The sequence below is a fragment of the Hyaena hyaena genome, unplaced genomic scaffold, assembly GCF_003009895.1.
Source record: "Hyaena hyaena isolate Hyena2069 unplaced genomic scaffold, ASM300989v1 scaffold_140, whole genome shotgun sequence".
NCBI classification, from domain to species: domain Eukaryota; kingdom Metazoa; phylum Chordata; class Mammalia; order Carnivora; family Hyaenidae; genus Hyaena; species Hyaena hyaena.
In genome coordinates this window covers 113164-125522 of record NW_024080772.1, presented here as the reverse complement: position 1 = coordinate 125522, position 12359 = coordinate 113164, and the positions used below count along the sequence as shown (strand labels likewise).

Below are 12359 nucleotides of genomic sequence, written 5' to 3'. Positions count from 1 at the left end.
TTCTAAAAGCCCGATGTAGACAAAGACAACTAGGTGCTAAGAGAATGACAAATACGAACAAGACCTAGTTCCACCCATTCAGGGGCTCACAATCAAGGCGAGCGAAGAACCCAAGGACACTGGAAAAATAACACGCGCGCTGAACTACAGCATAGTTTCCAAACGGATTCCCGAGACTGAGGAAGGTGTCAGCACCTTGGCCAGTTCCGGGGCGCGGGGGGCAGTGAGGGTCTATCCAGGTTGAGAAGCCCGGGCTACAGGGAGAAGGGGTAGGACGAGGCAGAGGTCAGGTGGGAAGCATGGCAGGCGGGGCCACCGAGACGCGGCGCACACTTGGAAAAGGGTCTGCTCACAGACGAGAGCTGAGCCTTTCTCCACGGTATTTGTGGGTCAGTCCACTACCACTCCAGCCCCGGGAGCCGGGTTAAGCCTGGAGGCCAGCCGGCGGAAGGGCGGGGCTTGCAGCGGAAGTCCCGCCGCCTGTCGGGTCACGTGGGAGGGGCTGGACGCGAGCGCAGGTGAGTGGCGGGTGATCCTCCTTCCCGGGCTCAAAGCGTCGCGTGCTGAGAGCATCTAAAGCGCATGTGACCCTTCCAAGCCAGGGAATGGTCGTCCCTATTTCCGATTGGGCTCAGGAAGGATGCGGGCTGTTTCCAACTAAGAGTGATTCTGGGGACCGGCCAGGCTCTGGGTGAAAGCCTGAGCAAACTGTCGTTACGTGTCTTGGTACGGAAGGAGGTCCCGAGGTGGCCTTGCTTCAGGGCTGGGGATGGGGTGGGCGGAAGCTGCCACCGAGATTCCGTAGCCGCTTACAGCCTTCTCGTATTATCTGATTGTCTAAGGCGATCCCTGTGACAGGAAGTTGTCCAAGGAAGCATCCCTCCTGAGGCCTCTGCCCCTCTAGGACACATTAGAAGCGGGACGGAGAGAGGGAGTGGGCACAACGGAAAGCCAAGTGTCTCTTTAATTGTGGGGAGGGGCAATGGGTGTGACCCCCCTCTCCTCTTGGCTTGACAGGAATCATGGCACTCTGGCGGGCATACCAGCGAGCCCTGACTGTTCACCCGTGGAAAGTACAGGTCCTGACAGCTGGTGAGTGAATAGACCTGAGTGGGACCAGAGCAGGCAGATTTAGGAAGCAAAAAAACTCACCCCACCACACCTCCCTCAGTTTTTGCTTCTATTCAGCGCCCCTTAAAGGGTTGGCTGTCTCTCATCCCAAGTTGTCCCCAGTCTTTAGGAAGGTGGGTCCCCAAGGCTGTTCTTAAGGAAAGGGTCTGCCTAGCTGTAAAGTAGGATCTGAAAGTCCTCAAAAAGCTGAGGAGTCATCCCTTTGGGATAAAGGCATTGCCCCAGGAGGCCCTAACTTAGAAAACTTAACAGTAGCAAACACTCCTCTAACATCTTGCAGTGTGCAAAACACTTTCCACACACATATCTCAGAGGGTCCCCACAAAGATCTGAGAGTCCACATTAAATCACCTAATATGTGCTGGGATCAGGACTTTTACCCCAGATTATTTTCTTCCTTTTTTTTTTTTTTTTTTTGTAAAATATATCTTAACATACAAAAGAATGGTTGACATATATGTAAAGTTTAAATAGTATTAAAACTGATGATTTTTGCATCACTACCCAGCTCAAGACCCCTTGAGCACCTATCCTAACCTGGCTTGTGTAGCCAAGAGATGACTACTCTCATGAGTTTTGTTTATACAACACTTTTGCTTTTCTTATAGTTGTACTACCTATTTATGTATCCCCAAACCATGGACTAATTAATGATTTATGTGTACTCCAAATCCAGTAATTGGATAACATCTTCACAAAGGTAACCCAGCAACTTAACCTACATTTGTTACCATCTTTATTTTGCACATTAGCTAAGAAATCCAGAGATGGCACAGGTAAGTAAGTTTTATAGGGGGGAGGAGGGACTAGAAGATCTAAGACTGATGGGGCAGGGCAGGAAGGAAACAGGTTCTAGTGAGGACCATGGGCTTCTGAGACGAAGACCGTCGAGAGGGAGGAACAGTAGTCTTGTTACTGGAATAGCCCCACAGCAGCACTAGAAACTTCACTGGGTGACTGGCCAAGGGTTGGACTCTTTGCCCCTCCCCGGGCCCCTCTCCAACCTCCGTGCCCAGCCACCCCATGTCCTGTCCTCAGAGTGTCCGTCAGCCTGCATGACTCACCTGGTTGCGCGTGGTGACTCATGCTGGACTGTGTGGCTGTGATGGGGACTGACACCCTGGGCCTTTTGCCAGCCTCAGACTCCCTCAGGACCCTGAATGGCCGGAAGGAAGGTTCCCCCTCATGGCCATCAAGAGTAGAGAGGGAGGGACAGTCCCTGTGTTTCCCATCCCATGGGATGTGCAGTTGACAAGGGGAGAAGCTAGAGTTCAGAGGGGCCCAAAGGCATATATGTGACTGAACTGGGGTGCTGGAGCCCTGGGTCTCTGTGTGGGCGTGCGGCTCCATACCTGCCCCGTCTCCGCGCAGCCCCGAGGCACCTTGCAGGTAGTGCTTTTCTCAGACTTCTCCTTCCCTGCTGCTAATGTGTTTGGATCAAACTGCAAATAAAGGGAAGAGGTGGGTTTAGCTCATCAAGCTTTTTTTAGATCCTTGCACAGCAGCTTCCTAAGGTCCCATGGGATAGCTCATCACACCGGAAAACAGAAGAGAGATTTCAGACTTGGTCTTAGAAGACCAGGTTTTGTTTTTAGTTGTTTTTTGTTTTTTGTTTGTTTGTTTTTGTAATGTTTATTTTTGAGAAAGAAAGAGAGAGTGAGCAGGGGAGGGGCAGAGAGAGGGAGACAGAATCTGAAGCAGGCTCCAGGCTCTGAGCTATCTGTCAGCACAGAGCCCGACGGGGAGCTAGACCCCACAGACCATGAGATCATGACAAAGTCAGATGCTTAACCAAATGAGCCACCCAGGCGCCCCAGGATCAGGATTTGACTCTCAGAGCCGTAGCAGTAGCTGCGTGAACCAGAACAAGTCAGTCAGTAAACCTCTTGGAGCCTCAGTTTCCTCATTCAGGAATCGAGTGGACATAGGACCTCACAGAGTTCGTGCAGGGGTTATCTCTGTGAAAAGGCTTTAGAATTTGAAGAAAATTTTAAAAAGTGTTCAATAGACATCAAGCCTCCTGGACTTGGCCCTTTCCATGAGTGTTGTCAACCCCAACGAGCTGTTCTTGTTTAGAGTGGTTTTCAGCTGAGTGTGTTCCATTTGCCTCAAATTGGAGCATAGGTGACTGTCTTACCTTTGCTTCTCCAAACAGCAGAGCCTGGGGCTTCCATGCAGGTGGGCTTCAATGCAGGTACTTTGTAAGGGAGTAGGAACTAATCCTGCGGGGGAGGAGGGAGAGCCAGTACAAAGGTCAAATTGCACAGTGGCTACTCATCCCTTAAAACGGACTGAGAAGCTCTTTGAAATGCCTCTTAGGACTCTATGGCAGAATAGTCTTTCTGGAGAAAAGAAGCAGCCTTTGCCCACCAGCTCTCATCCCACACTGGTCAAAGATTTGCCACATGAGATGTCAACACGTGTGTGCTCCCGGGTCACACGTGCGTGGTCCCAGGTAAAGTATCCAGCACAGCCCCAGATGTGACCTAGGTGTGAGGCAGGATCGGTCAGGTGGAGCCGCAGTAGTGGCCAGAGTAAGGGGTAAGTGAATCAAGATCTGAAATGGCTCAAAAGAAGTGTCTGATACCCCCCCCAGTGTTGGCCAAGCCAGAGTCACATTCAGAGCAGCCTGGGAAGTGTGTCCTGCAGAGTCTGAGCCTGTCCTTCCCTGTCCTTTCTGGAGGGCCCTTCGAGTCTCCAGTGGGCCCAGGGCCCAGCTCCATCCATTTCCGGCCACTCTAGTCCTGCTGTGGAGGCAGCCAAGCTTCTAGACACTGGTTTCCCTGGAGTCTGGATTCCAGCAGGATGTGAGGGCTCCGAAGGCATTGGAGCAGCCAGTCCAGCCCCTGACACCACAGAGCAGGAGACTGCTGCAGGGGGCAGGGGCGTGTGCACCGAGGTCCCTGCACTTGAGACCGCTGGGGCCTTAGAATGCTGCGCAGCAGCGTAGCCCCAGCTGCTCTGGGCTCCCATACCTGACAAGGCTGCAGAGCCCTCCCATTTTGTCTCGCTTTCTAGCAGTAGGACGGCCTCGGGCCAGGCGTGGGGAGAGCTCTCAGACCCTTCCTCGCTCCCCTCTCTCTGCTAGGCTTCAGTTGCCTCTGGGCTCTATCAGACCAAGCCCCCTGCCCAGGCAGCTGCTTGATTGGGGGAGACTTCTGGGGAGGAGTGAGGCTACAGCTCTTCTGCCCACGCCTGTAGCTCTCCCTGCGGCCCCAGGCCTCTTGCGTTCAAGGACGCTTTCCTGCTCCTCACTCCAGCTGCCTGCCCCTCAGCCTTCTCGTCTTCCATTAGCACTTTATTTTCTTGCATCTAAGACTCCATACGCAAAAGCCAGGAGGGGAACCGAATGGGGGGAGTAAGGAATTAAGAGGGTGTAGAAGTTGGGGCTTTTCTACCAGTGGGCAGGGGGTGATCCCAAATAGATGTGTGCTCAGAGGCGGCCTCTCCCCAGCCCCCTCTCCCACTGAATCCGGTGGTGAGTGACGGCATGAGAACTGGCACCTACCCAGGGGCATGATGTCACACCTGCGCCAGCGTCTGCCTGCCGGGCTCCACGCCCAGCCTGGCATTGGGGCACCACTGCCCAGCAGCCCCTCACCCTGCCCCGTCAGGGCTCAGGCTTTACGTCTCTGCAGGCCTCCAGCTCCAACCCTCCAGAAACAAATCCAAGGAAAGGGGAGCCAGAGTACGGAAAGGTCTCGATCAACCAAAGATGTCCAAGAGGCCTCCCAGAACCTGGCTGGAGCCTGTTTGGGCTCTGGCATTGGGAAGGTTGAATGAGGAATCTGAACATCAGCTCTACTTGCTCAAATTCACTTGGCCCAGAGGTCAGGCCTCATTCTGTGCTCAGACTAAAGCCTTAGACCCTGGAGTTGCTGTAGGCCCAGAGTCCTGCTGATCTGTGGGCAGAGGAGGAGCTGCCCGGCACAGTTTTGTCTGAAATGGACAGAGCTGGCAGGGGCTTCAGAGCTACATGCCCACTGCCTCTCACTGCTGCCCTCCACTCGGAAGTCCCTCGGGCTTCATGAGCGTGGCCTGGGGGCCCTGGAATCGTCTTTCTCAAAGGCTGCTGGCTCCCAGGACTGTGGTTTTCATCCCTGCTCTGCCTTTAGCTTGTTGGGCGACTGTTGGCAAACCACCAAGAGTGAAACACACACCTTCATCTCTTTGTGACTGTTGTAACCCAGGAATATTGCTGCTTGCCATCCCCACAAGGGGACAAGGAACAGACAGGGTCACCTCCTGGGCAGTAAAAGACAGGAGAAAGTGCATTAGTCCACGAAGTGTCCTTGATGTGCGGCCGTTGGGGCCTTTGGGTAGGAACCCCATGCGAATAGCAGGAGCAGCCGCAGGGGCCTCTTGGCACCATGGAGCCCTGAGCCCCAGTCTTCGTGCTTGCCGGGACTCCCTGGCCTCCTGTTCCTCCTTGAGAGAAGGCCTGGGTTCAGCCCCGACTCCACTCCTTACCAAGTCACCTCGGCTCTCAAGGCCGGAAATAGAGGTGTGACCCTACCTCCCAGACCTTTCCTGAGGATTGCATGTGCGAGAGCCGTTTGTAAATTAAACGTCTTGCCCAAGTAGAATGTCAGACTGTTAGTCTCTTCATTTAAGAAGTGACTGCCTTCTGTTCAACCCTCTCCGGGGCTTCTCAGGCTCCCCTTCCCTTTCTGCATGGCCACAGCAGCAACCCCTCCCTGGTGGCGGGGGGGGGGGGGTATAAGTGAGGGGGTAGGGAGATAAGTGAGCGGGGAGCAAGGCTTCAGTCCTCACACCTCGAGCCTGACGCGTAGTCCCGAGGGCTCCTCGGAGGAGCGCTCACACTTGGGGTTCTTCATGCCTTTCCCAGAGCGGGCCTGTTGGTTGGGTGTGGTGGGGGTAAGAGAACAGAGATGCCCAGGATTCTGTCCTTGCCCTCTGGGAGCTTGTGGCTAGTCATGTTCCGGGAGGAGCCTCCACCACTTTGAGAGTTTCAGGAAGAGGTTGCCTTGATCGTTGCTGTGGGGGTCCCAGAGCCTCTCTACAGGGGCTGGGAGTGCCAGTAGCCTAGGTCCCCCGGGGAGGGGGGTCACAGCCCCAGCCCTCAGCCTTCCCCAGCTGCCTCTGACGAGGCTGCTCAGGGGTAGGGCTTTGCAGAGGGTGCAGGGGAAGAGTAGTGAGGGTGCAGCCGGTGCGGACGTCAGAGCCAGCTCTGGACCAAGGAATAGGATTAAAGGATGTGTTTGCCCAGTGCTGATTGAGGGCACAGGGACAGTGGTGACTCTGGGGCTGGAGGGGTCTCTCATTACTCAGTGAGATGGACGGGCGAGCTGAGGGTCATACAGTCACTCCCAAGTGACCCTATGTGTGTGCATTCGCTAGGAACCGTCACGCCACCGTAACTGACGGGGGCTCTGTAAACAGTGACGACTTCTGCCTCGGTTTCTGGGTGTGGGTGTCTGACTGCGGCTGCCTGGAACACGGTGTCTGCGTGAGTGCCGGAAGGGGGAGCAGGTACAAAGGGCTGGGGGAGAAATGGCCATCATATCTGTCATCAGCTCGGTCTGAGGCTGTGAATGGGGGAGTCTGGGTTCACCTGAGTGCACTAGGAGGTGACCAGGACTCCTTGTGGGGACTCTTACCAGCTCGACCCCTCGTCTTCCGGTGTGGGACCATTTAAAAACTCGTGTTTTGGGAAAAGAATTATTCTTGCTGTTCTTCACAATAGAGACCCCAAGACCAAGGTGAAGGACATTGTCCAGGGTCTTGCCTTGGACTGGGAGGAAAAAAACCAGGGTTCCTTACCAATCTACACATGACCTCTTTGTAGTTAGGTGTCTTGGAAATTAAGTGTCTAGGGAATTAAGTCACCTAGTTCTTGCCTTGGTTCTGCCCCTTACTGGTTATACGAGGTCCCAGGCCTTTATTTCCATACCTCGAAAAGCAAGAGTTTGGATGGAATTATCTAAAAGACCTTTCCAATTCTGTTAGTCCATGGTTCTCAGCCCCAAGCACCTGAGATTCTCCTTCCTCTGGCTGCAGTCTCTGACTGGGACTTCTCTTTATTACTCGGTGCAGAGTCCATGGGCCTGGCCTGAGCAAGGCTGTTCATCCCAGTTTCTAACAGGACACAGGGGAGGTGTCACCATCCTTGGGAGAGGAGAGTTTGGAAGCAGCAGTAAAGGACTGGCTCTCTGCCCCAGAATTAGTCTCTTGGGCTCAGAGTGTCAGAGTCTCATTCAGGGACTCGCTTCCCTACCTGGAATGGCAGCCCCTGTCCAGGAATGTTCCTGACACCCGTGTACCCTGCACAGGGTCCCTGATGGGCCTGGGGGACATTATCTCACAGCAGCTGGTGGAGAGGCGAGGTCTGCGGGAGCACCAGACTGGCCGGACCGTGACCATGGTCTCTCTGGGTTGTGGCTTTGTGGTAAGTTCCGCCCACAGATGGGCTGCTGAAGGATCGGACGGTGGCCTTAGTTCCAGGTCATTCTTTAGTTCCCCTTGGCCTGTCTCACATCTAAGCCAACCTTGAGTGTGTGCTTCCACTGGGATTTGGTTTCTAATCCTTGAGAGGAGCTTTGTGATGCAAAAGCCAAGCGCTCCCCTCACTGCACACCCTGCCTCCTCCCCGGGTTTACTTTCAGGGCCCTGTAGTGGGAGGCTGGTACAGGGTTTTGGACCGGCTCATCCCGGGCACCACCAAGGTAGATGCACTAAAGAAGATGCTGTTGGATCAGGTGAGCCGAAGGAAGAGGGGCTCGGGAAGGGTGAGCTGTGCTGGGGTGGTGGGGAGTGAGGTGCTCACAGAGCTTTAATTTCTCTCCCCTAGGGGGGCTTTGCCCCTTGTTTTCTAGGCTGTTTCCTTCCACTGGTAGGAGCACTCAACGGACTGTCAGCCCAGGACAACTGGGCCAAGCTACGGCGGGTGAGCTGGGCAGTTGTGGGGCAGCCCCTGGTCTCTGGCTGGTGGCCTGGCAGTCCCAGGGGAACAAGGCAGGTTTCATGGGGACGCACCAGGTGCACGTCCAGGCAGAGTCCCAGGCTCCGGAGAAGAGGAGCTGAGGGGTGTGGTGCAGGAGTGTAGGCTTTGAACCCAAATCCGTGGGGGGTGTGATATGTAGACTAGGAGGCGGGGGCTGCTTGGAAGTAAGTGCAAGTGTCCATGTGTTCCTTCTTTGTCTCCTCAGGACTATCCTGATGCCCTCGTCACCAACTACTATGTAAGCGATGACACCACTGCTGCCCGTTCTCCTGCTTTCTTGAGTCCAGCTGTGCCCAGGGATGGGGGTCCTCCTGACCTAGCGATCCCTCCACTGGAATGACTCTCATTCCCAGTGCGGGCATCGTACCCAGGGAAGCACTCAGCCAGCTGCTTACCTTGTTCTTGTCTGCAGAAGTGGGAGTAAGACCAGGCAGTGAGTCTGGGGCTCCGGTGATGGAGGCAGCCCCCCAACCTTTACCTGTGTTCTCTCCTAGCTCTGGCCTGCTGTGCAGTTAGCCAACTTCTACCTGGTCCCCCTTCATTACAGGTAAGACAGGTCCTTCCCCCACCCTTCGAGGAAGATGCACATTACCAACAACTGAATACAAGGTGATTCTCATTTCAACCTTGAATCACTTTAGACCCTCCCAGAACACTGCCCCAGCCAGAGCGCCTCATACTCTCCGGCATTTTATTCAGAACCCCTTACCCATTATAGAGCCTGTCCCGGCACCTGCCCACTGACCTTCTTTCATCTTCCTGAAGAGGCTCCTGCTCCACAGCCCTGTCTCCATTCCACCTGAGCTCCCACCTTTGCTGCCATATCTGCAGGGACAGTGCCGGGGGGGAGGGGCGGGGGTGGGGGGCCAACAGACTAGGTTAGACAGAACGGAAGACGGAAGAGCCAAGTAGAACCCTGGCCAGGTGAGTCCTCTGCGGAGTGTTATTTTACCCTAATAATAAAGGTAGTTGCTGAAATGACAGTAAAAATATAGTGGAACTCAACTCAACTACTCAAGACGAGTAGTTGAAACTACTGGGGTTGAAGGGGTTTGGGGAAGGGGAAATTATGGAACTCCTCAGAGGGGACAGAGTCGACATTTACATGAATAGCATAGCTTAAAGGAAGACTTGGGGAGCAGATCTCAACATTAGGGTCTCTGCAACACTCTGGACCTAGAGAAAGGTCCATTTACAATAAAGAAAAGGAGGTGCCACTTTACATGGCAGGCAGTGCAGTTTTGGGAGATAAAATCTCAGCTGGTAGAAGACAGACATGTGTGGTCAGCAGGAGCCTGGACAGGAGTGAATAAGAGCCACACTTGGCAAGATGAGGGTGTTCAACTTTGAGGCTCTTGTGGAGGAGACAGAGCTCTGGGGCAGCACCAGAACCCGGCCTGCTTGTCCTCTGGTCTGAGCCACACGTCCCTCCAGGGCTGAAGGAAGGAGACCTGACCGTGGACGTTCTCAGAGACAAGCCCTCCCTTTCCGTTGCACTTTCCCAGCTTTCTTGCCCCTCATTCTTCGTCATCGTCACAACACCGCTCCTGTTCCGTAGATTGGCCGTGGTCCAGTGTGTTGCTGTTATCTGGAATTCCTACCTGTCCTGGAAGGCTCACCGGCTCTAGGCCGGCCTCACTCCGTTGGCTGCGCTTTTGGTGACGCCGCTTGACCCTGGAGCCACCAGACAGCCTCCTCAGAGTGGGCACACAGGCTTTCCTGGGACTCTGTGCCACTCAGAACTTAATGGGCTTAGCACCTGACTCCTCTTGAAATCGTTAAAACCTTTCTAATGCTCTTATAACAACCAGCACATAATAGGTGCCCCATAAACGTTTGTCATACTGTATGGTCTTGCCAGCTTTAGTTTACACTCATATCCCAGCAGTGCCACTCATCCCCCTCTTCAGAGACACGTCTGTTCTCTAACCTTCCCAGCTCTGCTGTAGCTCCAGCTCTTTGGGGGCCCCAGACCCTTTATACGGTGCCTCAGGAAGTATGCTATTACATATGTAGTCTGAAACCTGCAAAAGTGGTGAGTAGGGTGCAGCAGAAACCTGTGGGGCAGTAAGAATTTCTAGAGCTGGGAAGAAGTCTAGGGACACCAACCCTGATCTTTTTTTTACAGATGAGCACACTGAGGTCCATAGAAGTGAGGTGAGCTGGCCATACCACCCCCCAGTAACAGAGTGGAAACTTGAACCCACAGTCTATAGATGAATGTTTGTATCCCTTCCAAAAATCATGTTAAAAACCTAATGCCCAAAGTGATGGCATTAGGTGGTAGGGCCTTTGGGAGGTGCGTAGGTCACGAGGGATGAATGCCCTTCTAAAGCGGCCCCAGGGAGGTCCTTCCCCCCTTCCACCATGTGAGGACACAGTGAGAAGGTGCTCTCCATGCAAGGTAGCAAGTGGGTTCTCACTAGAGAACCAGTGGCGTCAGCTTGGACCTCCCAGCTTCTAGAACTGTGACAAATAAATGTTTGTTTATAAGACACCCGGTTGATAACTATTTTTGTTATAACAGTGTGAAGAGACTAAGACAAGTCACTCTCCTAAGTGATCTTAACTGGAGGTTGCAGGTATAGTAATACCGTGGCTGTGATTCCCAGAAGAAAAACTATCATGGCTAAAGTACCACTTTGGGACAAACTCAGAAGTAGATGGACCCGCCTTTTGTGGTCTGAAAGCACCCAGAGGCCAGAGACCCTGATTTTAATTGTGCCTCAGCCAGACTGCCCTAGAATTTAGACCATGGGGCTGGAAAAAGGTTAAGAGTCCCGCAGGCGGGGGCTGCTTTGCTGCCTCGGTGGTACCGGAGTCGTCGCCGGGAGCCAGGTGCCCTTCCGATTGTCCTAGTTTGCGGCACTGCTAGCGGGGCTAGCGACTAGGTCAGCAGCAGCACCTCCCAGTGCTTCCGGCCCCTTCTAGAAGTAAAGGGCAGAGTGGGCGCCACCGACAGCCCTGCGGTCCAGCCTCTCTTTTGTAGCCACAGAAGACTGGCTACCTGACCGCTCTGATCTGGGGACTAACGTGGTCCCCCGCCGGCCGTTGCAAGCAGGTAAAGGGCTCTCTCGTGGCTCCCAGCGCAATCGTTCGGCCCCAGCCGGCTTCTCGCTCTCCCAAGTCTGGGGCCGCTTCCAGCCCTGGCGCCGGACGCAGAGTCCAGGGTTCTGAGGTGCGCCCCTCCGGGGCTCGCAGGCGGCCGGACTCGAGGCCGCGGCCGTCATTGCTTCTACAATCAGTGCATGTTCCTCGCTGACGTCAGTCGGAGCTGTCCTGGAGCTATATAAGGCTGGCGGCGGTCCCGGGACAGACCCCGTGTTCCCCAAAGCGCCCTCGTCCGCCCGGGGGACAGAGACTGCAGCGCCCGCAGCGGGCAGACGCTCTCCCGCAACCTGTGAGTGGCTCCGAGGAGCATCCGCCCTGACTCCCTCAGCGCCTGGACTCGTCGCGCGGCTCGCCCATCGCGACTCGCCCAGAGGGACGGAGGGAGGACAGGGTGGCACTGGGTTGGGCTGCGGCTGCGGCTGGAGGGAAGGCGATGGGCACGGGCGGCGGCCGCAGGGGCCCGGTGGGGGAGCTGCATGCGCGCGGGAAGGGGAGTGGCGCCACCTGCCCCGGGCACACCTCACCCCTGCGGTGCGCTTGTGTTTCCAGGGCCGGCGGCACCATGAGGCAGGCGGGACGCACGCTGCTGCTGGCAGCGCTGCTGCTCCTGGCACAGCTGCGCCCGGGGAGCAGCCAGTGGAGCCCGCGGGCGGCGGCGGCCGGGGTCCGGGACCCGAGTCTGCGCTGGAGTCCTGGGGCGCGGAACCAGGACGGCGGGGCCCGCGCGCTACTCTTGCTGCTGGCCGAGCGCTTCCCGCGCCGCGCGGGGCCCGGAGGATGGGGATCCCGGACCTCGGGCGAGCGGCCGCGACGCGACGACCCTCCGCTGTCTATTGACCTCACCTTCCACCTGCTGCGGACCCTGCTGGAGCTGGCGCGGACGCAGAGCCAGCGGGAGCGCGCCGAGCAGAACCGCATCATATTCGAGTCCGTGGGCAAGTGATCTTCGGGGGGGTCCGCGGCCACAAGAACCTCGACCCCCGTCCCTCACCCCTCGGACCGGGACGTGCGCGACTGTACTGACCCAATCCCGCAGTGCTGTAGCGGCCCAGGGATGCCCTGAGCACTCCGTGCGTCGCCGGTTTTTAATAAAAGTGCTGAAGAGCCTTTGGCCTCGGTTGTGGGGCGCAGGGAGCCACGGCAGGGTGGGAGC

At 55.7% G+C, this 12359-nt stretch overlaps 2 protein-coding genes across 6 annotated transcripts; both read left to right on the top strand.

Moving 5' to 3' along the window:
• The first annotated feature begins 469 nt into the window (after positions 1–469).
• Positions 470–11483, top strand: MPV17 (mitochondrial inner membrane protein MPV17). Of its 5 annotated transcripts, none has more exons than XM_039238485.1 (8): positions 470–518; positions 1018–1092; positions 7425–7540; positions 7758–7850; positions 7943–8038; positions 8301–8333; positions 8590–8642; positions 9601–10590. In XM_039238485.1, exons 2-8 carry the CDS (start codon positions 1023–1025, stop codon positions 9755–9757), a joined length of 618 nt encoding a protein of 205 aa, XP_039094416.1. In that variant the 5' UTR covers positions 470–518; positions 1018–1022; the 3' UTR covers positions 9758–10590. The 5 variants fall into 5 exon arrangements, with proteins under 5 accessions (XP_039094416.1, XP_039094418.1, XP_039094417.1 ...); XM_039238487.1 differs by lacking the exons at positions 470–518; positions 9601–10590 and adding exons at positions 525–608; positions 10623–11483; XM_039238486.1 differs by lacking the exon at positions 470–518 and adding an exon at positions 525–608 and having other exon boundaries at positions 9654–10590.
• Positions 11409–12312, top strand: UCN (urocortin). The gene is made up of 2 exons (XM_039238489.1): positions 11409–11495; positions 11756–12312. The coding sequence occupies exon 2, from the start codon at positions 11769–11771 to the stop codon at positions 12147–12149; it is 381 nt and encodes a 126-aa protein (XP_039094420.1). The 5' UTR covers positions 11409–11495; positions 11756–11768; the 3' UTR covers positions 12150–12312.
• Positions 12313–12359: the final 47 nt, after the last annotated feature.

Excerpts from the sequence above, each read along its gene's own strand:
- MPV17 (XM_039238485.1), top strand. The coding sequence starts at position 1,023 with ATGGCACTCTGGCGGGCATACCAGCGAGCCCTGACTGTTCACCCGTGG. Across the intron at positions 1,093-7,424 it reads AGTACAGGTCCTGACAGCTG|GGTCCCTGATGGGCCTGGGG; the intron begins GTGAGTGAATAG and ends TACCCTGCACAG. Across the intron at positions 7,851-7,942 it reads AGAAGATGCTGTTGGATCAG|GGGGGCTTTGCCCCTTGTTT; the intron begins GTGAGCCGAAGG and ends TCTCTCCCCTAG.
- UCN (XM_039238489.1), top strand. The coding sequence starts at position 11,769 with ATGAGGCAGGCGGGACGCACGCTGCTGCTGGCAGCGCTGCTGCTCCTG.